The sequence below is a fragment of the Schistocerca nitens genome, chromosome 10 (genome assembly GCF_023898315.1).
Source record: "Schistocerca nitens isolate TAMUIC-IGC-003100 chromosome 10, iqSchNite1.1, whole genome shotgun sequence".
Lineage (NCBI taxonomy): Eukaryota > Metazoa > Arthropoda > Insecta > Orthoptera > Acrididae > Schistocerca > Schistocerca nitens.
Genome location: NC_064623.1, coordinates 181801226 through 181825807, shown reverse-complemented (window position 1 = coordinate 181825807; position 24582 = coordinate 181801226). Strand labels below are relative to the sequence as shown.

The 24582-nt window shown below is 41.7% G+C and overlaps 1 protein-coding gene across 2 annotated transcripts in view; it reads left to right on the top strand.

The window, feature by feature from the left end:
• The window catches only part of LOC126210558 (pharyngeal muscle protein 2-like), a 510724-nt gene extending 487381 nt beyond the window's left edge, over positions 1-23343 (top strand). Inside the window, exon 11 of one of the 2 annotated variants that reach the window (XR_007540701.1) lies at positions 8202-8270. Coding sequence is in view for 1 of the 2 variants with exons in the window: in XM_049939816.1 (XP_049795773.1) it covers positions 23259-23334 (76 nt within the window). In the remaining variant the exon portion in view is untranslated. Of the gene's footprint in view, positions 1-8201; positions 8271-23258 lie in introns of those variants that run through there. The other variant, XM_049939816.1, reaches the window with a different exon arrangement.
• Positions 23344-24582: the final 1239 nt, after the last annotated feature.

The following is a 24582-nucleotide window of genomic DNA, read 5'->3' as shown; positions in this document are numbered from 1 at the left end:
CCTCTCCACGGGTCCTGCCGTGCCTTCCATCATTGCTACCCTGCGACCGTCCTGGTCGCAGTTACAACAGAAGTTGTAATTAATTGTTCGATTTAATTAATTAATCAATGATACTGAAAGAGTGGGAAGTAGCTATTCGAATAACTCAGGCCTGGAAATGTGTTGTATCGGTGAGGGGAATTCCCAGGTGGATGGGGAGGAGGACAGGGAGGGAAGGGGTAGGGTGGTTTCTCAGAAGGACTGATTATCGCCAGGGGCTATAATCCACTTAGCGGAACAATAGGTTAAGGAGCTCTCAATCAAAAGAAAACTCTAGGCCTTTCTCTGAATTCATGCTTGCCCCTGACATTGGCAACCTGCAATGTGAGGCGATGTTCTTTTTGGCATGCTACTAACCCCTATGTGTTCAGAGGGTGATCCAATGACATCATCAGTTCTGCAGTGGGCATGGAGTCATTGGAATTCGACCGTCGATAAATTTTTGCTACACTAGGTCAACAGTCATCTCTACAAACGCCGTCATCGAGGTGAACGTCGGCTCGAAACGTGCAGTGCGCTATGGATGCAGGCTGCTGGAAGCAGTTTTATGCTATGGGCTTGCAGAGGACCTGTGGTAGTAACTGAAGACATGTTGACTGTTGCGAACCACTTACATCGTTTCATGCTTGATGTCTTTCCCGATGGCGATGTCACCTTTCAGCAGCATAACTGCATGTCTCGGAGCCAAAATCATGCTGCAGTGGTTTGAGGAGCATTTGTATGAACTCACGCTGATGTCTCGGCAACCAAATTCGCCTGCTGTAAATCCTATGGAACCCATCTGGGTCGTCATTGGGCGCCATCACTGCGCACTCAAATAAGCGGCTATTTGCGCCAATTACATGGCCTGTGCGTAGACATCTAATGCCACATACCCCCACAAACCTACCAACAAACTGTTGGATCCCTCATACACGGAATCAGCGAGGAATTTCGTTCCATAGGCAGACAAACAAGCTATTAATCAGGTGGTCATAACGATTGGCTAGTCAGTGTATACAGACTGTGTTTTATTTTCTAAAGAGGGTGCAATTAATTTATTGAAATCTGTCCTTCTTCTTGTATTAAAAAAATGAGATAAATGTGAAAAATATTTAAAAATTTGGGTACTAAACACATCACAAATACGATTTCAGTGTCTAAAGCGACTCCAGGAATATACTACAAACCCTTGTATATTGCTTGCATGTGGATCATGAGGACAAGAATAGATCAATTACAGCATGCACAGAGGCATTTAAACATCCCGCATGAGGATGTAGGGCCCTGTTAGTGTTGCTATAATTTTAATTTGTAGTGTGTATTGTTGTGAAACAAATTTATGACGCAATTTTTTCCATAGTTTCCAGTATAATCGCCGTTGGCATGGAAGACAACAGAAATGACGACTTGCTGACAGGGATGGGCAATGTCATACAATGCAGCACTAACAAGGAAGCATCCTATGACCATAATTATGTACACAGCTGCACCATCTGCAGAAGGACATTCGCAAAATTGGAGGACCTGAAGGAGGACAATCACACGGACAGTCTTGAATTTCTACATTCCTGCAATGTTGTCACAAAACAGTACCACGAAACAGCAACATGAAAGAGCAATTACGTCTGCATGCACGGATCGGACATTATGTGTGTGTGACGTGTGTCACAAAACATTCACAAGTGGCACTGTACCCAAGAAACACTCATTTCTGATATGGGCGAAAGTCCATATATTTGGCATGTACAACGGATGACATTCTATACCAGGGCTTCCCGGCTCTTTCTAGGGGGTCCGCGGCCACCTTTCACCAAATCGTGTAAAATAATGAGTAAAATTATTGAATAAAAATGTGAAAATCAAATTCACCACTATTTTTTTTCGTGTGAAAAATATGTGTACTTTTACTTGAGGTCGTATTCCCAAGCAGCCTTTGCGGTTCCTAAGTGAGAACGCATACACAGTTTAGTGCCGGAGAATGCGGCTTCTCTGATCGACGTTTCGCAACAATACGGGGGTCATTTGTGCGCCGGCTCACGGCGCTAGATGCACTGATACCTTTTACGCATGCGCGGAGCGAGCTTTGTTGACCAATCACAGCACTCGCTGGCACGTATGTGGCCCCAGGCATCATTAAATGTTGAACTTGCTTTGTCAGTGCACTACCTATTTCATAAGTCGATTTTTGAGCTTCAAGTCACAAGACGTTTCTAACCACGACCACCCTGAAGGAGCACGTAAGACTGCACATAGGTGAACGTCCTCATATATGTCAAGTGTGTCACAAGACATTCTCAGACAAGTGCAGACTGAGGCAACATTCACAAGTGTACAGTCCGCGCAGAATGCCATGGCAGGTAGATGCGCAAATGTTCACTTGTGCTTTGATAGTACAAGTGCCTCTAGTAGTTGAGTCCTAACCAGTCAAACAAGGAGTGTTGCAACACTCTAGTAACACCAGCAAGATAATAAAAGTATCTGGAGGTTAAATAGCTTGGGTCTACTCATGATTCATCCAGTTATTGGCAGTAATTTATTCAGTAAACAATTAAGTAATAAAGGGTACGCTGAATATCTGCAGCACATCCTTGCTGGGTTACTAGAAGGTTTCGCATTACCCGCATCTTGTTAATGTGGCCATACGAGTAAGAAAATGAGTGTTGAGCGCAGATTCCATGGTGATCAGTAAACCAGAAGTTGGATACAGAGTTATTCGTAAGTATCTCTTGGGTTTCAGAAGACGACTGCTTGAAAACTACCAGAAACACTGGTAACTTTAAATTTCAGAGCGAAACCCATGGGAACTGAAAGCTTCTTAATGCAAGTGCCATGTTCCGTTCCCAATGACTGCCCCCTCCCCCCCCCCCCCCCCCCCCCGACGTATCAATAGTCTTTGGTTTAGAGATGAATGAAAACAACTTGATGGTCAAAAATCGACTTATGAAATAGGTAGTGCACTAACAAACCAAGTTTAACATTTAATGAAGTTTACACAGTCTCACGTCACCAACATGTTGTGCAGGCTCAATTGTAAGAGAATTCTGTAACAGTGGTTTAATTTAAGTGAGGAGCTGAGGAAAAGTAAGGTCAGTAGCTTATGAAAAAGCACATTCTCGGTACAAACAAACGTATAATGTCTTCAATTATGTTGTTGCAAAGCCCACAGCATTTCTCGTTTCACGAGCCATCGGTGGCCCTTAAAAATTTCATTCTTTCATCGAAAAAATCTGTAGTGTGGAATTACACGGTAGGTTATGAAGTTTTACATAATAACGGCATAAATACTGTCCTCCTTACTGGCTATCATTTGCCAAAATCCCATTTCGATACCTCAAACCGTTTCTGAAATATGAGGAATGTTGTGGATACTCGCCGTAACGTGCTCGCCTCCCATGCAAGCGGGCCCGGGTTCGATTCCCGGCCGGGTTGGAGATTTTCTCCGTTCGGGGGACTGCGTGTTGTGTTGTCCTCGTCATTTCGGATCAGTTTTCTCGAGATTGGTGAGAAGTCTAAAGAAATATTCAATATGAAGTTAAAATCTTCTGAGTTATTATGCTGCGTCATGTTTCTTCTAAAATGATCGACGTTTCGATCCCCTCTGCTCTGATCTTCCTCTGGATCTTCTGCTATCCACTACTGCTAGAACATGACGCGGCCTAATAACCCAGCAGATTTTAACTTCAGTGATAACGGCCACAAAAGCGGCCAGACTTACATAAATATTCAATATGTTAGCTAAATTTCATACACAACAACTTATTATGTAATATACACCAAATGCAAAATCATAGCGACCTCTATTTTTCATCGCAAATTTTTCGGATTTCGCGGTGTGTTTTACTTCCATGTAAATATCACAATAACTATAACCATTAACGGAATGATGGGCACATCATAAAGAGCCTGGCGCATGAACCTACAAGCAAAGCAAAAATGATTTTTTTTTACCAAGTGCTTCCTGTAAAATCGTTTGAGAAAGATTGCAGGACGTGCGCCTCTATTTTGTCATTACTGAGCAGCCGAAAGGTGGGAAACACTAGTTGGTCGCCTCCCTCAGAACAAACGAATGAACTCGCCCGGTGCCTTGGAGGAAAACTAGCCACTGCACATCATCAACCGTATCCTGATCGGACTCTACCAACACCACCTAGACTACAGGCCTGCGCGCACACTTGTGACGTCACATACTGATGGCCGGGTCTGTATCGGAACGCTGCTGTTAAGCACTCTGCAGCTATACGAACTTTACAAGTTTTAGAGCTGAAACTGCATAGGGATTCTCGTGCTTTCCACTTCTACATGGCCTTGTAATGAAAGTATCGAAATTTATATCACTGCGTAAAGTAACTGAACAAAACTGCCATATGTTATTTCAAGATGTAAGATTTTTTGACGATTAGCCTTAAATACGCGTTTCTAGGCTTGAATACAAACTGTAATTTTAAATTCTGGCTTTTACCTCAGGAGCTACGTTTTCCTGCGGTAAAAAATCGACAATTTGCAACAACAAGCAGACGTTTTCGGTTTTAAACTAAGCAGCTGGAGCTTCTACAGAATTTAAGAATTTGTTTCCCCGGTTATTTTCGTAAATTTTCCTCTCCACTTCAAAATTCGCTGACCTCACATGAAACTCAAATCATTCGACGAAATGGAGCACCTCCTGACATAATGTTTAATAAATCAAAAAATCCAAAAAAATATTTTATTTCCCTGTTTCTCCAGAACTTTAGAACTTTAAACGTGAAAGTATTCTTTCTCCTATATCCTTGACTGAAGGATAGTGCTGTTAATTTAACGAGTGCTGTTAATTTAATCACAGAGTGCTGTTAATTTAATCACAATGCACTTACCTTGAAATTCTGATTTCTGTACTGCTTAATCTGTCTAACACTGAATTCATTAAAGCAATTTTCTAAGGTAGTTTACTCAAGTTGAAATTATTTCCGAATAACTGTACATGTAAAACTGAACAAAATAATTCTGTAGCTCTTCCAAATAAAAGTACTGGAAACTCAATAATCTGGTAGGAATGATAAGGAATACTAAACATTTTCGAGCCACACTTATTAATATGACTATTCTGTGTGACAATAGTTGCAAATATGAGACACATTTCACAGCCAGATTCGTATTAACCTCGCAGAAATGGTCCAGAACTAAGAAACAAATTATACTGGTACATGATAAATAACTGTTTTTAAAAACAATTGGCAAATGTGGTGCAATGGAAACAAATAACAGGCTACAAATTTTTTTTTCATTTACTTACCCTTGAATGATGTGTAGACACAAATTCCTGTCTGGGAATAGCTGCAATCCAGCGATTTCACACATTAGGGAAATCGAAACATGTGCACTTTCATACCTTTTTTGGATTTATAATTTCCCTGGCAAAATGGAACGAAACACGGGTCTAGTGTAGCAGGGGATACAACCCGTTGGCTTTGAACAATGACGTCACAAGTCGCCAGAGAGCATGTATTACAAAGATGAAAGAGCTGAGGAGAATGTTGAGAAACAAAGGAATGCGAGAGAGATAAACATTGATCTTGTCAAAAGCCGAGAAGCGATTCTTCTTAGTGTTGTAGCTCCCTTCAGTAGGTGATAAGTGTTTTTTGGCTTTAAAAAAAAATCTCACGAGATAGAATAAACTGATCCTACTTCATTAAGCAATCAATAAAAAAACTCGTGAGATTTTTTTTTTTAAAAGCCAAAAAACACTTATCAGCTACTGAAGCATTTATATCTTAGGATCAGTTTATTCTATCTCGTGAGACTTTTTTTTTAATAAGCCAAAAAACACTTATCTGCTACTGAAGCATATTGGTGGAATAAGAAAGTGAAATATGGTAAAATAGTGAAATATAGATAAACGATCGCTTTTAGATTCACATTCAATTATTTTAATGATAGCGCTTATTAGAACACAGAACTGCTTTATTATCTATGCCTCGAAGTGAAGACATTACTATCTATGACTAAGGAATGACGTCATTGTTCAAAGCCGACGGGTTGTATCCCCTGCTTCACTAGACCCCGAAACACTTGTATCCCATACTTCGAAGAACTGTAGGCGAATACTGTATGAAATATATATCAGTTTCACGTGGCACACACTTTCAACACAACATACACGCCGACAGGACTGCCAACTAAAGATAAGATGGCCAACAGTTTGTGACGTCACGTGCCAATATGGCCGCTGTGCGTAGGCCTTGTATCTAGAAGGCTTTGACTCTATGAAGCAACATTCACGAGTACCCAGTGGTGACGCCAGCCATAATCGTCCTTATTTGTGCGAGGTGTGACAGGAAACGTTGACAGTCAGCACTGCGATCAAGAAGCAATCATCTCTGCACACAGGCGAACGTCCACATATTTGTCATGTACGACAAATGACATTCAAAACCAAGAGCGTCCTGAACGCACATTTACGTGTGCACACTGATTCAAAAAATGGTTCAAATGCCTCTGAGCACTATGGGACTTCTGAGGTCATCAGTCCCCTAGAACTTAGAACTACTTAAACTTAACTAACCTAAGGACATCGCACACATCCATGCCCGAGGCAGGATTCGAACCTGCGACCGTAGCGGTCGCGCGGTTCCTGACTGAGCGCCTAGAACCGCTCGGCCACACCGGCCGGCTGTGCACACTGGGATCCATGCTTATGTGTGTGAAGCGAGTCAAAGGACCTTCAGAAAAAGATCCAACCCGAAGTAGCACTCATGTCTTCACACGGAGGAACAGAAACATTGGTGATGATCCTGTATTAGGCTAAAATATCAACTACTGCATCTGCATCATGATGATTATAACAATGCTCACTTTACAAGATGGATTGTGAGGGCGCGTTGTCACAAAATACACCATCAAGGGCCGGTTGTTCAATCTCCGGTTAGCAGCCGTTAACTGCTATTCACGGGATAGCGTTGAAAAGGCTTTGTACGAAACGGAAACAACGCCTAACCGGAGAATAAACTCGGGCTATCTTAACAGGTGATTTCTGGCCGGTTAGCGAACTTGAGGTCAGCCTGCTTAGCTGAGAGGCAAGTGCTCGCCGTAACGTGCTCGCCTCGCATGCAAATGGGTCCGGGTTCGATTCCCGGCCGTGTTGGAGATTTTCTCCGCTCGGGGACTGTGTGTTGTGTTGTCCTCGTCGTCATCACCACCGGCGCGCAAGTCGCCCAATGTGGCGTCGACTGAAATAAGACTTACACTTGGCGGCCGAACTTCCCCAGATGGGGCCTCCCGGCTAACGACGCCATACGGTCACTTCAATTTAGTGAGCTTAACCGAGGAAGTTCAGACAGTACAATAACAGACTTAACCAAATCGAAAAACCACAACTGTTGTGTGTACTTTTTGTCTTAACAGCTTTTTCTGTTTTAGACAAAATATCGTTGTTTTTTGTTTTTTTTTGCCCGCATCTCGTGGTCGTGCGGTAGCGTTCACGCTTCCCACGCCCGGGTTCCCGGGTTCGATTCCCGGCGGGGTCAGGGATTTTCTCTGCCTCGTGATGGCTGGGTGTTGTGTGTGCTGTCCTTAGTTAGGTTTAAGTAGTTCTAAGTTCTAGGGGACTGATGACCATAGATGTTAAGTCCCATAGTGCTCAGAGCCATTTTTTTTTTTTTTTGCTATGTTATAAAGTTTTGATAAAACAGTAGTGCTCCAATTTCACTCAGCCACATTATGTCAATAGCATAAAATATTGTTCCATTCTGTTTTCTATTGGGAATCCCCCTTTTTGTAAACACCACAGCAGTGTCAGGACAACTCTCTGCCTTACAGTGACAATTTTGGGATCACAAGCCCATTAATGCTTCAGAGCAACAAAATTGTCCATCATGTAACATTATTCCCAAAAGCATTTAAATTATTTGTGCTAACTCAAGCTTAGTTTAACACAGCAAAATTAACTGGAAAGTCAGTATTTTAAGAAAGCTATAGCAGATACCTTTTCTATTTCTCAGTGATTATAATATCTACATAACCATATCCATACTTATCATAAAGTAATTGTTACCTTTGTTTTATAAGAACATAGTTACTTGTCATTCAGCTAACATGAATCTTTAGTTATTGAATCTACATAACCATAACAGTCGAAGGAGAGACTGGCAAGTTATGTTTTTAAATTTCTCTTGAACTGTCTCATGTCATTGTTTCCTTTCTTTCAGAAATGAGTCTGTTCCACCAATGATCCAGCTACAACAGACACTCAGATACTTTGCCTCTGATGATTTCCTTCTGTCCATTGGAGACTTCATTGGTATTGACAAGGGGACAGCTAGCAGGATTATTAAGGGGATGTGTATAACACTGGAAAACATCCATGAGAGAGTTTTTTTTATTATTTCTGTTCCCTGATGTACTTAAATAAAAATAAAATACAATCAATGTATATTAATATTTTTATTCTAAAATCAATTTTTTTCATTTTGATTTTCTAATCCTAATTTTGAGCTAATGCTTTTTTTTCTTTTTTGTCAGCCAGTACAGTTCTTCCTCCATTCTCTGGTTCTTGTCAAACTAATTTTGGAGCAGCACTGCAACTCTGCTAATTCTTTCACATTTCAGAACAGGTATTTTTTTCTGAAAATAAAACTGACAGCTCTAAGCTGAGATGACTGTAGAAAAAGAACACAGTGAAGGTGTCTCATCTTCTCTCCCAGATTATATATAGCTGCTAGAGATGGTTACACAAGCCAAAATTATGTATGAAATAGTTACAGTTCCTCAAACATTTAGTGTGAGATACAGTAACAGCCTCCAGTTTGATATGTGCCACAGGTACATTTCTGCTCCAGGATTATAAAAAAGATAACGGTTGCTTATTGTAAATGTTGACGTCTTATTCTCCATAGATACACTCAATATACAGGGTGTTACAAAAAGGTACGGCCAAACTTTCAGGAAACATTCCTCACACATAAAGAAAGAAAATATGTTATGTGGACATGTGTCCGGAAACACTTACTTTCCATGTTAGAGCTCATTTTATTACTTCTCTTCAAATCACGTTGGAATGAAGCCTCATCCGTAAAGAGAACATTTGCACTGAAAAATAAATATGAAATTACATACGTGAAAATACCCAAGGTACTCTTCCGTCGTTGTCAACTTAACTGGACATGAACGCTGTTCCGGGAATAATTAACTGGGGAATAAAATGGCGTCATACAGTGCGCACTCCATGTTAACCCGTGGTTAGCCTATTCCTCGATTAGCTATACCCAGATTTATCCTGAGATGGTACAACTGGCCCCAATGAAAACAAAATTGCAGGTAACAGAATTTCATAAACCTCTAGGTATGAATGTACTCATTCAGCGTAAACCTCAGTTATTGCAAGGATTCAATTAAGGTGAAATAGCGGTGTAGGGTGTCCATTATGTTTCATGTGATTAATATGTAGGGCACAGAATTATGCTGGTCTGCTATATCTTTGTCCCACGCTCTAAAAGATGACGCTGCACTCATGAGAGCCATGTTATGGGGAACATGTACACGGGGAACCATGCACACAGCCATCTTCCTCTGATGGCTGACAGTGAATGTACAGCATACCTCCAACTGAATGTATAGGGCGTTTCTCAATAAAAATATGCAATTTTTTATTTATTTGTTTTATATTTCCTGAAATGTATTTTATATAAACCTTCAATGATGTACTGAATGATTAACTCTCCATTGCGTGATAGTTCCACGAAACTGTAGTAAACTAACTCAAATTCAAAGTCCGAAATGTAATGGCGCAAAGCTGCTATTATTAACTGGGTCTGTGAAAGCTAAACATTTCTTTTTCATGGAGGCATATTCCGTGTTTGCAACTAAATGAAAGGCTGTTTGTTTTTTGTCATATGGGTTTCGCTCCTTTCATTTGTGAAGCATCTTCAACGGCCTTTAATAAATGCATTATATAGTAGTTAAAACTACGTTACTGTAGACGTTATCTCAAGTTATTCTTTTGTTTTTCATTTTAGAAGCAACTTCTGCAGAACAAGTTTCACGAGGTTAAATCGTCGTTTGGTGTTAGTTACGATTTCCAATGTTCTAAATCCATGTGTGTCGTCCTGGAGATGTAGGAGTATTTACTCTGTCGCACCCTCCAGACCGCCAATTTTATGTGTTTTTTACCACATTTATTTCAATACTTCCACTTTTCACTGCATATATAAGTTGTGTGTTTACACCATGCTGTGTCGCCAGTTGTCACTGTGTGTTTACCCTTTGTGTTGTGGTGTTTATGTGTGGTTTGATATTTGTTATGTGTTTATGTGTGTCGTTATATGTGAGTGTGTTATTCTTTGTGTGAAAGGTTTTCTTTAATGGTGTGTATGTTTGGTTTGATATTTGTTCACTTGTTATGTACATTTGTGTGTGTGTGTGTGTGTGTGTGTGTGTGTGTGTGTGTGTGTGGTGTGTGTGTGTGTGTGTGTGTTTATGTGTGTGTGTGTGTGTGTGTGTGTGTGTGTGTGTGTGTGTGTCTGAGAGAGAGAGAGACTGGCAGAGAGAGAGACTGACATTATTATTCTGGCTATGTTTCTTATCTCTGTCTTCTATTATTCAAAAGGCCAACATGATTAGTGAGTTGTTGCTTATATTGATCTGGTCATTAATTACTTTAGTTTTCATTGCAATAGCTTTTTGTATATGAACGTTTTCATTTAGCATCAAGAGTTTTTTGTTGCAATTGCTTACACAAACATTTAATAAATGAACAAATATCAAACCACACATAAAGGTGCAAAAATCCAACTCACTCATGTGCCATTCCATCTGAAATCAATGCATAATAAAATAAATTTGAACCTTGATGGTTTAGAATTTTGTAATATTTTGTCACTTGATTCTGGTTATCAAAATAAGATAAAATTCAAAATTAAAGATTTTTTGGATATTTAATTTTTGATTTATTAATAACATTTCCGAAACCACGTGATTTTTGTCACATTTTGGTACCTTCAAATACCCATATCTCAAAAAATATTTGACATATAGACCTGAAATGTACACCATGTTACCCACTTTGTTATAGGAATTAGAAATATGTGCCGCTTGGTGAAAATCATTAAAATGCTAACTCTGCTCAAACCAAAACTTTGTAAACTGTGAAAATTACAAAATCGGGATATTTTTACATGTATGTTAATCATATACCATTTATTAATGTGTGTGTGTCAAGTTTCATTATGATATTCCAAAGAGAACATGAACTAAATTTTGTTTTCCTGCTATTAATATTGCCAGCTGTGTCTCAACTGCACTTGGTTTACAAGATGGTTCACAAAACTATTATTAAAATGAATTTATTGAGTACTAATTAAGCACACCTTACTTTACTATTTTAAAATTGTACTAAGCTATACAATACAACAATTAGTGTAAATAATGTACAGGTAGTATGCATGTTCCATTTTAACTAATTTTATTTGCATGTGTATATGTCCAATGCGCCCTCTCCTGTTGTGTAGAGTACATGGTAAATGTCGTGAGTCCGTCCTTACAAAAAACACGCCCATTTACCCAACAACAGTAATACATACTGTGATATTTTGTGCAAAAATTAACTGATGATGTTGCGCAAAAATTATTCAGCTGTTTGACAACTGTGATACCAATATAGTAGACAACATACAGTATTAAAATACTACAAGATGTTAATACATTTTAAGTAACAGAAATACAAATGTAAATTAGGAGGCCCTTAGTGGTCACAATTATTTTGTACGTATTTGTTTTTTATTTGAAAATATTTACTATTGATCACAATATGAAGCAAATACACACAAAGATGCAAAATACATACTGTACATGATACACACTTTACTGAAGCATGTGCTCAAAATGCTTCCCCTCTGCTGCAATGCACATTTGTATTCACTGTTCGAATGATTTGTGAACGGCGGCGAGGGTTTCACGTGAGATATCAGTGCACGCTACGATGATAAGTTGGTTCATATCGTCTGGCGTAGTTGGTATTTGAGCATACACTTTATGTTTGATTCTCCCCACAGAAAAAACTCAAAAGGGTCAGATCAGGAGACTGGGCTGGCCACTTCACTCCAGCACAACGTCCTATCCAACAGTCCGGAAACTTTTCATTTAACAGCTCTGTAGCCACATGCGTAGAGTGAGCAGGACAGATGTCATGTTGGAACCACATGCACTGACACGTAGTTAGTGGTATCTCTTCCAGCAAAATGAGCAGAACGTTTCACAGGAACTGTGCGTAGTTATTGCCATTTAGTATACCCGGAATGACGTACGGCCCCGCAATGATATTTCTGAATATGCCGCACCACACGTTAACGTTCAACAGTTGCTGATGCTGTACTTGTCAAAGCCAATGAGGGTTCTCTATTGACCAGTAATGTATGTTATGCAAAGTCAAATTACTGTGGTTGGTGAAAGTCGCTTCATCAGCAAAAAGCACCCGCTGAAAAACCGTTGGATCATCTTGTAGGCACTGCAGAGCAAACTGGCAAAATTCGTGGAGCCGTTCGAAATGCACACCGGAGAGTGCTTCATGTAATGAGAGGTGAAACGGGTGAAACCAATGCCGGTGCAATATGCGTAGAACACTTCTCTGACTTACACCACATTCCGAGGCGATACGTCACGGCGAAACAGTAGGGTCGTTATGCGTAAACGCTAGAACTCCCTCTTCATGTACCTCGCCAGTTTCAGTTTTCTGCCTTGTCCTCTGTATGGCGTTCCATGATCCCTATTCAAGTAGTTTCTTGCAAATACGTGCAAGAAGCTGGCGCTTAGGACGCTCATGATGAGAGTACAGCTCTCCATATAGCTTTATTGCTCTAACAGCATTTCTTCTGCTTTCACCACACACTAGAAGCATATTTTTCTTCGTTGGTGTACATGTCTGCTCCAAGAAACTGTGACGGAAATGCGATGTCTCATTACCCCAGCAGCACATTTATACGCTTCTCTCCAGCTACCTCGTGCGTCACCGTGCAGCGTTATCGAGAAGTGGGGAAACAACGCCTTCCCTGTTAAGTTCCTCAGGGGTCAACAGGAAAGGTTGCATTGGACAACGCCACTTTGAAGGACGAACAGGATACGAGAACATGTCTGTGCCTCAAAAACTATTCGCCTAAATAGTATATATATATATATATATATATATATATATATATATATATATATATATATATATATATATATATATACGTATGAAACCGTCTTTCTAAGCCCATCATATTATGCTAAAATTTAACATAGGGTTCCATTTAAAAAAACCAAAGATGGCCTTGAATCTCTGTAAAGAAAATAGCACAAACAAGAAATGTGATGCATTCATATATATAGATATATATACCAGTGTACAAAACAAGAAAAATATTCACTTCCATTGGCAGTAATTCATATCAGTAGAGATGAAATGTTGAGTTGAAATGTTGAGATAAAATTAGCAAAGAGCAGGTGATGGAAAGGGGACTAGGTTTCTGTATGCATTTATCTACGTGTGCTCAGTGGATAAAATGGAAGAAAAGTATTGTCACCATGATTTAAAATGCTTAATCAACCAATAAAATGATGAAAGTCACATGTTGTAATATGACAAGTACCAAGTGGAATTTTGTACTTGTCATATTCCAACATATGTAGTTGAACATTTTATTGGAAAATTAAGCATTTTTAATTATGACACTGGCACTTTTGTGACATTTTGTCACTTGTGGACGTTCATAAACCGTACAGTGCAACCAGTGGCTTAATAAACGATCATAAAATAAAAGTCAATGTGGTTTTCTTAACATTCATATTGTGGAAGCACAGGAATTAGTTAGCCCGTGGATCATTTGTGTGCTAAAAACAATGATGTGGAATGAGTCATTTTACATTAACATTGCAATGTACAGTTATGAGGCTATCAAATATTAAGTTGCTTCCAATTGTCTGAGTGGGATAAAACATATACGCCACCATGCACATGAATGGAACAAATGATGGGCGTGCAGCATAAAAAAGGAACTTGTCAAAAAGATTTTATAAAGCCATGGATACAGAAATATCATACATTTATTCCTATAAGAAAAGTCAAAGGTACAAAAATTGTTTTTGATTGTAAAGATTTTATTTTCAAGTGGTTCAGATGCAGCATCCTTTTAAACAGATTACAGGTCTTGTTGCTTTTGCCTATAACAATAAATGAATGATTCGTTTTTAAAGTAGCACGTGTCCACAGGAATTAAGGGGTAATTGTACGTGAAATTCGTTGAAATTTGACATTTTCTGTTTTCTACTCCATAATGTACTTTGGACTTTCATGAACATTTTGGTAGATAATACATTGCAATCAGACAATTGTGAGACCTTCAAATAATATTTTGAATGCTGACATGTGACTGTCAAATTTCGCGGCTACGCACGTACTGTCGCAGTTGAGGAGTTATATCTTGGTAACTAAACAGTCTAGAAGGCTGTGAATTGCTTTGTTTTGTGCCTACTGTCTCAGAAGTTGGCATTACAAATAAGCGAATCAGCCCTTTCTTTCTGATACTAGTTTTCGTTGAAAGTAGTGTGATTATTGGCTACTTTTTTAGTAAGCTTACTTCTATTGCTTTTTATACGTAAATAAAATGACTAAGCGTAAAAGTAACTTCAAGAAACACAAATTTGCGGGTAAAGGATATGTGAGACCTGCATTCATCGAATATCAACCGATAAAAAGCCATGTCATGCTTTGTGTCCACCTCCACCAAACCCTTCTTGGCACCATGCATGAATTTACACATAAATACTCTCTTTTCTTGGCAGTAATGGAGGCAATCAAACCTATTTACAGAGATTTGGCAAATCCTGAGCTACTAAAGAAGTGTTTACATGGGAAGACCCAGAATGTGAATAAGTCCTTCAATAATGTTGTGTGGAACCATGTGCCTAAAAGTGCATTTGTTGTCCTTATGACTTTAAAGTTAGCAGTGTCTGATACTTTAATAACTTTTAATGGTGGGAACTATGAGAGACTTAAGGACTGTGGGAACTGGATGAGCTTCGTGTACATGAAGCAGAGTTAGCTGCTCAGCAAATGACAAAAGAAGCAAGAAAGAAAAGGAGGAGCAAGCACTGGGCTGTTGTGACACTGAAGAAGAGACATACTATGGGTCAGGGCAATTCTAGTGCATAAAAGGCACAGAAATGTAACTCTGTGTAAGAACTTGTAATAAAAAAAGTTTTAAACCTCAATATCTCTTAACTACATTTTTTGCAATATATGACCCGTTTTCTAAAAAGTACTGATGGTAGAAACATGAAATTTTCACAGCATGCCAGCTATGAGATTCAACACATATGGAACTAGAATAATTAAAATAACCTGAGTTATTTTGTTTTTATGTTCATTTATTTACAAAATTCTGTCAATAAATTGAGTGTTTGAAAAAAAAAAGATAAGATACCTCACAATACAATTTTAGTAATAATTCTAGTTCAGTGTATCTAAAATGGTGCACTCAATAATTATGGAAAATTGTAAGTTTGTGTGTTAAAAAGTATCCAAGATAATGGGTCACGAAATTCCATAATTTAACATTGGCGACATAGGACATACAATGTCCTCTTAACTTTACATGTGTAGAGGACAAGGGGTTATTTTTAGGAAATATGGTGCAAAATTGTGATGTAGTGTGTTTAAGTGTGCGATGCGCCAGCCTCATGGCAGGCGGCGGACGAAGGCTGGCCGCTGCGTTATGCAGGTGACACAGTTTTGCAACGACCGTCGGTATGTGTGTACGTGTGCGGCAGCCATCAACAGCCAGAATGCAGCATTGGCAGAATTACACAGGCGCGGGCCGGGTGTGGCGCGGTTGCGTTAGCCAACTCATTGAGAACATTCTAATAAACACGGCGCCGTGTAACTGGCAGATTCAGCTGCGGTCTGCACTATGTAAGGGCATGAGAGGTGGGCGTTGGCATCGGTTCTACTGATTGGGCGTTCGATCGCTGTTACGTCGTCGTCATAAGTGATGCTGTCGCCGAGGACTGGCCGGCAGAGGGCGTTACCCGCTCCTGCACCGGCGACTCCCGGTGTCGTCACGAGCCGCAGCATCTGCAGGAGGCGAGCTAGCCCGGGCCTTGTGCTGCTAACCGTCTGCGCCGCCGCTGACCGAGCGGTGGGGCTGAGCTACCGGAAAATGTATTGGAAGAACCAACAATAAAAAGGAAGATTGCTAAAAACAGCCACCTTCTTCTACCCAGCCATACCCTACACCCTGACCATGTCACCCACTCCGGTCATCCTATTACTAGTGGTGTCTGTCAGGCAACCTGCGCATCACACACTCCTGTTACAATTGGTGACAGTAGTGGTCTTCTCCCTGGATTTGGAGGAAACTGTGGCTGGTAATCGACGAGGATATGTGGCACCTGAGAAGGGCAGCAATGGATCTGCAACTCGTGCAACATGACAAGTAAATGCCAATTTTTCGTTTGGTGGTTTGTCTGAAGATGTAGCATAGTCCGTCTTCCGTTCCTGTTCTTATTTCTGGGCTTACTGTAGTCTTGATTCGATTGCTGGTAGTGATGGAGCAGTCTGTCTCAGCTGAGGTGGCTATTCACAGCTACTTGAGTGAGTGTCGTAATTAGAGGTAGAGCTTGCTTGGTCTAAAGAAGCGAGCAAGGAACGCTTTTCCTGTTAATGCAGTAATTCTTGACACTAATGCTGCGTCTTTAGTCACCCCTTTCTCGGGAAAAGCTGGGGAGGATGTTATGATTTTTTTGCGGATCTTATCATAGCCGCTAAATTGGGAAATTGGGATGCGGAAACACTTTTGCATGTGGCTAAGTTTAAAGTAACTGGGGATGCCAGAGCATACGTTACATGCCACGAAGAATTAAGGGATGCTCGGACATTTGAAGCATTCAAGAAAGGGGTGCTGGAAAGGTATCGGAGGAAAAATACGTCTAGATATTATCGGGAACAATTGAATAGAATGTATCAAAGGAATGGGGAATGAATAGAAGCTTTTGTAGATCGAATTCGAAAAATTAATGTTAATAACTATGAGCTAACAGATTCCGATAGGGTTAATGAAGCCATTCTGCAGGAAGCTGAGCAGAGGGCACTAGACGCATTTTTGTGGGGAATACAACCCGAAACCTCCCGCAAGATTAGGATGGAATTCCCTAAGACTCTCAATGAGGCAGTCGGAATCGCTGTGGCGTTAGAGGAAGTTGTAGCAGTAACAAAGACGCGGGACAGGAAAGCAGTGTTTAATGCAGAAATAAAATGTTTCAAATGTGGTCGGATGGGACACATTAGACGCGATTGCAAGGAAGTGCAGTGCCGCAAATGCAGACGTTGGGGTCATCGGGAGCGTAATTACAATGGGTCCTGGCAGAAACATGATAGAAAACCCCAAGGTGGGCCTCACCCCCCTCAGTTAAACGGGGCAGGGGGTGGTGTGTCCACTGTGCAACACCCCCGGTAAGGATTAATGCTAGTGCAGAATCAGTGGCAGACTTTTTTCTGATTGGCTTGGTGAGGGGCAGACCGTGCAAATTTTTATTGGATACTGGGTCTCAGGTATCCGTGGCGAGTAGAAATGTACTTGGTAAAGTAGAATTAAAACCACCACCCTGGGCGTTAAGTGGCGTAGGTGGGGGACAGGTGAAGTCACTCGGATCAGCGGTGTTAAACTTCCGAGTGGAAATAAGGAACTTCCAGGTGAAGGTAGAAGTTCTTCCAGTTGTTGGCAGCAGCTATGATGTCATACTGGGATTGGATTTCCTGGTTACACATCACGCAAAAGTTAACCTGGAACGGCGTACAGTAGAACTGTACGGAATAAAATTTCGCCTAGGTTCTGCCGCCGAAAAACCATTACTGTCGCAAGGAACAGCCCAGACGTCGGGTGGGCCAGCTAAACTGCGTACAACGTCCCTTAGGGTTAACTCACGGGGTACTATACCGAAGGGTACAGGGAAAATAATCTGGGCAGATGTTGGAGCTAGCGTGCCGGTAAATTCGTTGCGTATCGTTGAACCTTTGTCTGAGAATGAGCTGCTGGATAAAATGAAGTGTTTTATACTCCGTAGCGTGTCCTACGTGCGGGAGATAGAAGGAAAAAAGGTTGTGCCTGTTAGTATTGATAATTTTGGCCTTGAAGAGGTTCAGTTAGCACGGGGTACTGTAGTAGCGAATCTGTAGATAATAGGGGAAGATGAACTGGATAAGGATTTCGCAGCAGATTACACGATGCCGGGAGAGTCTGTCAGCTGGTCCGCACTGAGGGGTAAAGTAGCACATTTAGAAGGGCAAGACAGAGAAGTCATGGAGAACCTCTTGACGGAATACAAAGAGTTGTTTAATTCTCATGGTCCACTGCCCGCCACACCGTTAGTTCAGCATTACATCCGCATTGGAAATGAAGCGCCTGTGTATAAACGTCCATATCGTGTTTCAAAAAGTTTACAGCCTGTCATGGAACAATTTATTAATCAACAGCTTAGGGATGGGATAATAGAAACCAGTAGTAGTCCCTGGTCCGCTCCTGTCGTAATAGTGGGTAAAAAATCACCTGATAGGGGCAAGGCATATTGTTTTTGTTGTGATCATCGTTTCCCGAATCAAAAAACTGTATCGGATGCGTACCCAATGCCTAATATCACTGAAACTCTGGATAATTTGGGTCAGTGTCGGTACTTCACGACCTTGGATCTTCGAAGTAGGTACCACTAGTTGGAGGTCGCCCCGGAAGACCGACCGTGACAGCTTCTCCAACACCTACAGGTCATTTTCAGTATCGATGAATGCCTTTCGGACTAAAAAATGCTCCGGCAACCTTCCAACGGTTACTAGATAGCGTGTTACGAGGGCTGAAACCTAATCAGTGTATGGTATATTTGGACGAAATAATTGTTTTCTTAAAGGACGTGCAAGAACATGTGCGCCATTTGCGCGAAATTTTCGATCACCTGAAGGCAGCGCGGTTAACTCTTCATATGGAAAAATGTCATTTTTTATTGCAAGAAGTCCGTTATTTAGGTCATATTATAGGATATGAGGGTGTCCGCATGGATCCAAAAGTTGTAGAGGCAGTAATGAATTTTCCGACACCTACAAAAGTAAAAGAGTTGCAGTCTTATTTAGGTCCCACCAATTTTTACAGGAGGTATATTCCAAAATTTGCGGAAATTGCAAGGTCCCTCAAGCAGTTGTTGAAGAAGGGAGCAAAATTTCACTGGTCAGCAGAATGCGAAGAGGCTTTTCAAAAGTTAAGAAAATTGTTAACATCTAGTCCGGTTTTGGCTTTTCCAGATTTTAGTAAACAGTTTATATTATCTTGTGACTCTAGCAATTTTGCTTTGGGTATTGTATTATCTCAGGAAATAGATGTGTAGGAACACTCGATAGCATATGCTTCCAGACAGCTAAACAATGCAGAAAAAATTACTCAACAACCGAGAAGGAGTTATTGGCATTAATTTTCGGAATAACCTATTTCCGGTGTTATTTGTATGGACGACGTTCCAAGGTGCTTACAGACCATGCAGCACTTAAGTGGTTGTTAGGGCTTAAACACCCAACGAGTAGATTAACTAAGTGGGCTTTGCGTCTTAGTGAGTACAATTTTGAAGTGATTCATCGACCGGGAAAATCGCACGGAAACACGGATGGTCTGAGTCGTAAAGTATGCGCAATGGAATGCACAGGAATAAGTGAGAACGAATGGGTGGAGGCACAAACCGCCGACACAGATTGTCAACGATTTACCTCGCAGCAACAGTTCGTCGTGGAAGACGGGATATTGTACCGTAAAACTAGGAACGGTCCACGCATAGTCGTACCAGAAAAATTGCGAAGCGACATTTTAAGGCAAGCACATGATTCAATGTTTTCTGGTCATTCATGTCGAAGAGCAACGGAAAGGAGGGTAGCACAGAGTTATTGGTGGTCAACGTGTACGCAAGATGTCGATCAGTACGTAAAGAATTGCATTCCGTGTGCTCAATGGGCGGAATTCAGTCATCAGAAAATAGTGTTGCAACGACTACCGGAAGCGGATAGACCTCTCCAATTACTTGGCGTAGACGTCTTGGGACCGTTTGTGCAAAACAGCAGCGGGTAATAGCTATGTTTTAACAATAATAGATCATTTTTCGCGCTATGTGTCTATGACAGCTATTCCGGACCAGAGAGCGGAAACAGTGGCTCACGCCAAGTTGCTGCATGTAAAGAAATTGAAAACGAGCGCGTTACACCCGCAGGCTAATGGTTGGACCGAGAGAGTTCATCGTAGAATAGCTAAGATGCTAAGTTATTATGTAAATTCGCAACACAACAATTGGGATACCCTATTGGCGTTTGTAACCGCGGCGTAGACTCGAAAGTGCATGAAAGTACAGGATTGTCTCCGTATGAAGAACTGTTCGGTTGGAAGTTGCCACCTCCGTTTGAATTGCTCAAGACCCCACCAGGAACCGATATTTCGGCTGTTAAGGATTTATCTACAAAGTTGAAAACAATCTGACGGCAGCTGAAAATGACCACCAAAGCGGTAGAGAGACAGGACTAAGTTCACAATAGAAAGGCGGCTTTACCCAAATATCATGTAGGACAGTGGGTGACGATGACTAATCCGTATGTGCGAAAAGGCAAAACGAAAAAATTTGTATCCCGTTATCAAGGTCCTTTCCAGGTGATCGAGATCACATCGCCGGTGAATGTAAAATTGCAGCTTCCAACTCGCCCTACTAATGTGGATGTGAGCCGAATTAGGCCTTTCAAGGGGAATTTTGAGGAACTTCCTTCATTGTCTGCAGTAACTTCTAGTGGAGAGAAAGATGAATCTAAGAAAAAGAATAAGACAGGAGTAGATAAACAAGAGAACCAAGTCAATTGTGGAAGCGATCAGACATGCTGTTATGCTCTTAGGCCACGCGTAAAAAGGAAGATCTAATGTGAGTTGTTTTTCTTTTGTTTCTCAGGAGGCGTGACGTTCTGGTAAGACCAGTAGTTCCAGCGTCATGGCTTGCGCTGAAGAGGGAAGTATAGTTATTCTGTTTTGCTGTTGCAACTTAGCTGAAGCCTTGAAGATACGTCCTATATCAAGTGGTGTTTTGTTCTCGCGACAAGCGGACGTAATTATGTCCGGACACCAATGGACCTTAAGGGTGGACTGTAATATTTGGGCGGTTGAAGACGAAATATGTAAATTAGAGGATACATTTAATGAACTTCATTCCATGGTTGCTAATCAGTCAAGGTTTAATGACACACATGGGGAATATCAGCTACTGCGATCAGCTTTTGCACGATTACAAGCTCAGTTGCGGCAAACTGCAGGGTTAATCCCGCACGTCCGTAGGAAAAGAGGATGATTAGACGCAGGTGACCTTATCCTAAAAACAGTTTTTGGGACCGCTGACGCGGAAGATATTAAAAGTATTAATGAAACGCTACGGCAAGTACAGGATAATAAGAAAAGCAGCCAGGGAATGCTAAATCTTCACACAACCCAATTAGAGTGTTTGGAGAAAGATGTAGTTAATGATACGCGCCAATTGCGAGTTTTGGACACGACCTTGATGTCCCACATTAAGACCACAGCCGACACAACCAATCACGACTTGGGTATAATCAGGTACCGGTTGGATAACATCGATTCACAGCTGATAATCGCTAAGCTGCTCCGTTTTCTTGCTGATAGTTCTACGGAAGCACGCATAGAAGCCGCGAAACTCCAGGAGGCGTTGTTACACGCAATGCACAGGCACCTAACACCAGTACTGTTACCTTTGGAACAACTTCGGGAAGGATTACGGAAATTTCAATCCGAATTGCCCGCATCCCTGGAGCTTAACAGACGAACACTTATCTCTGTACTACAAAATGGCCACTGTTACCAGTACGCGGACGGGTACCCTGCTGGGAATTCATATCATAATACCATTAGCATGTAAGGATTGTAAATTTAAACGTTACGCCTTGCATACGTATCCAGTGAAGTGGGACATTTTGCAGAAATTCTTACAATTAACCGTATGGGAAATACTGTTAGTGGCACGTAACAAAAGAGCTCATGCATTCCTCACTGTACAAGACTTGCTGCATTGTCGAACAGGTCCAGTTACCATCTGCCCCGCGAAATTGTTACACACTGTTGCCAAATCTTGTGAGTATTCTCTATTCTGCTCTCAAGAACCAGTCGCGGAATGCCCTAAGGAAATTATAGCAGGCACGGAGCAGTTCTTTCAGCGAGTGGTCCACATTGGGTATTTTCAGTAATGGAAAACACTGTCGTTATTTGCGTTTGTTACGAGCAGGGTAAGCAAGGGAGTAAGCAAGGAATGGAATTGCAGGGGCCAACTTTCCGTCTACCAGCCGTGATTACTGGAGCTACAATCATGAACATAACACGCACATTGGTCTATGTACCTGACAAACCGGCGCAATTCATCGCGAAATAAAATCTCACTCTTTTGAATAGCACATTAGACCCGACTTTGCTCGCCTCTTTGGACCAGATGCTAGCAGCTCATGATGGATGCATAACTGTGGAACATCTTTTTCAACGAGTGCATGAGTACCGTAATGAGCATAAGCAACGCTTACTAGTCACTGGATCATCAAACACCGCCACCTGTATTTTTATTTTTGTCGTAGGATTAGTGTACTATCGGCTCAAGAGGAAGGTAGCCCAAATCCCGCCCCTTCCAACCTTTAACCTAAGGGTCCAGACAAAATCACTGAACAGTTGTGAGGCACTGCAGCAGAACACTAAGTAATGTTTATGAATAAAGATTAGACTGAGGATAGAGGTGAATGAACACAGTGTAAATAGTGAATCAATTGCATTTTGTGGTGTTTGTGAAGTGAACTGCAGTTGTTTTGACTTTATGGTTGAATTTGGGGACGAATTCTTTTCGTACTAGGGAGGAATTGTAGAGGACAAGTGGTTATTTTCAGGAAATATGGTGCGAAATTGTGATTTAGTGTGTTTCAGTGTGCGATGCGCCAGCCTCATGGCAGACGGCAGACGGCGGATGAAGGCTGGCCTCGTGCATTATGCGAGGGACACAGTTTTGCAATGAGCGTTGGTATCTGTGTACGTGCGCGGCAGCCATCAACAGCCAGAACGCAGCATTAGCAGAATTATGCAGGCGCGGGCCGCGTGTGGCGCGGTTGCATTAGCCAACTCATCGAGATCCTTCTAATAAACACGCCGCCTCGTAACCGGCGGATTCAGCAGCGGTCTGCACTATTTAAGGGCATCAGAGGTGGGCATCGGCATTCGGTTCGACCCATTGGGCGTTCGGTCGCTGCCACGTCGTCGACATCAGTGACGCTGTCCCCGAGGACCGGCCGGCGGGGGGGCATTGCCTACTGCTGCACCGGCAACTCCCAGCGTCGTCACGAGCCGCAGCATCTGCAGGAGGCGAGCTGGGCCGGGCCTTGTGATGCTAACCGTCTGCGCCGCCGCTGACCGAGCACGACGTCGCATTCCCCAGGCTGTGCGAATCAGCATGTCTCCACCACGACACAAGCGGTGGGGCTGAGCTTCCGGAAAATGTATTGGAAGAACCAACAATAAAAAGGAAGAGTGCTAAAAACAGCCACCTTCTTCTACCCAGCCATACCCTACACCCTGACCATGTCACCCACTCCGGTCATCCTATTACTAGTGGTGTCTGTCAGGCAACCTGCGCATCACTCACTGCTGTTACAATTGGTGACAGTAGTGGTCTTCTCCCTGGATTTGGAGGAAACTGTGGCTGGTAATCGACGAGGATATGTGGCACCTGAGAAGGGCAAAAATGGATCAGCAACTCCTGCAACATGACAAGTAAATGCCAATTTTTCGTTGGTGGTTTGTCTGAACATGTAGCATAGTCTGTCCTCCCTTTCTGTTCTTATTTCTGCGCTTACTGTAGTCTTGATTCGATTGCTGGTAGTGATGGAGCAGTCTGTCTCAGCTGAGGTGGCTATTCACAGCTACTTGAGTGAGTGTCGTAATTAGAGGTAGAGCTTGCTCGGTCTAAAGAAGCGAGCAAGGAACGCTTTTCCTGCAGTAATTCTTGACACTAATGCTGCGTCTTCAGTCACCCCTTTCTCGGGAAAAGCTGGGGAGGATATGATTTTTTTGAGGATCTTATCATGGCCGCTAAATTGAGATGCAGAAACACTTTTGCATGTGGCTAAGTTGAAAGTAACAGGGGATGCCAGAGCATACGTTACATGCCACGAAGAATTAGGGGATGCTCGGACATTTGAAGCATTCAAGAAAGGGGTGCTGGAAAGGTATCGGAGGAAAAATAGGTCTAGATATTATCGGGAACAATTGAATAGAATGTATCAAAGGAATGGGCAATCAATAGAAGCTTTTGTAGATCGAATTCGAAAAATTAATGTTAATAACTATGAGCTAACAGATTCCGATAGGGTTAATGAAGCCATTCTGCAGGAAGCTGAGCAGAGGGCACTAGACGCATTTTTGTGGGGAATACAACCCGAAACCTCCCGCAAGATTAGGATGGAATTCCCTAAGACTCTCAATGAGGCAGTCGGAATCGCTGTGGCGTTAGAGGAAGTTG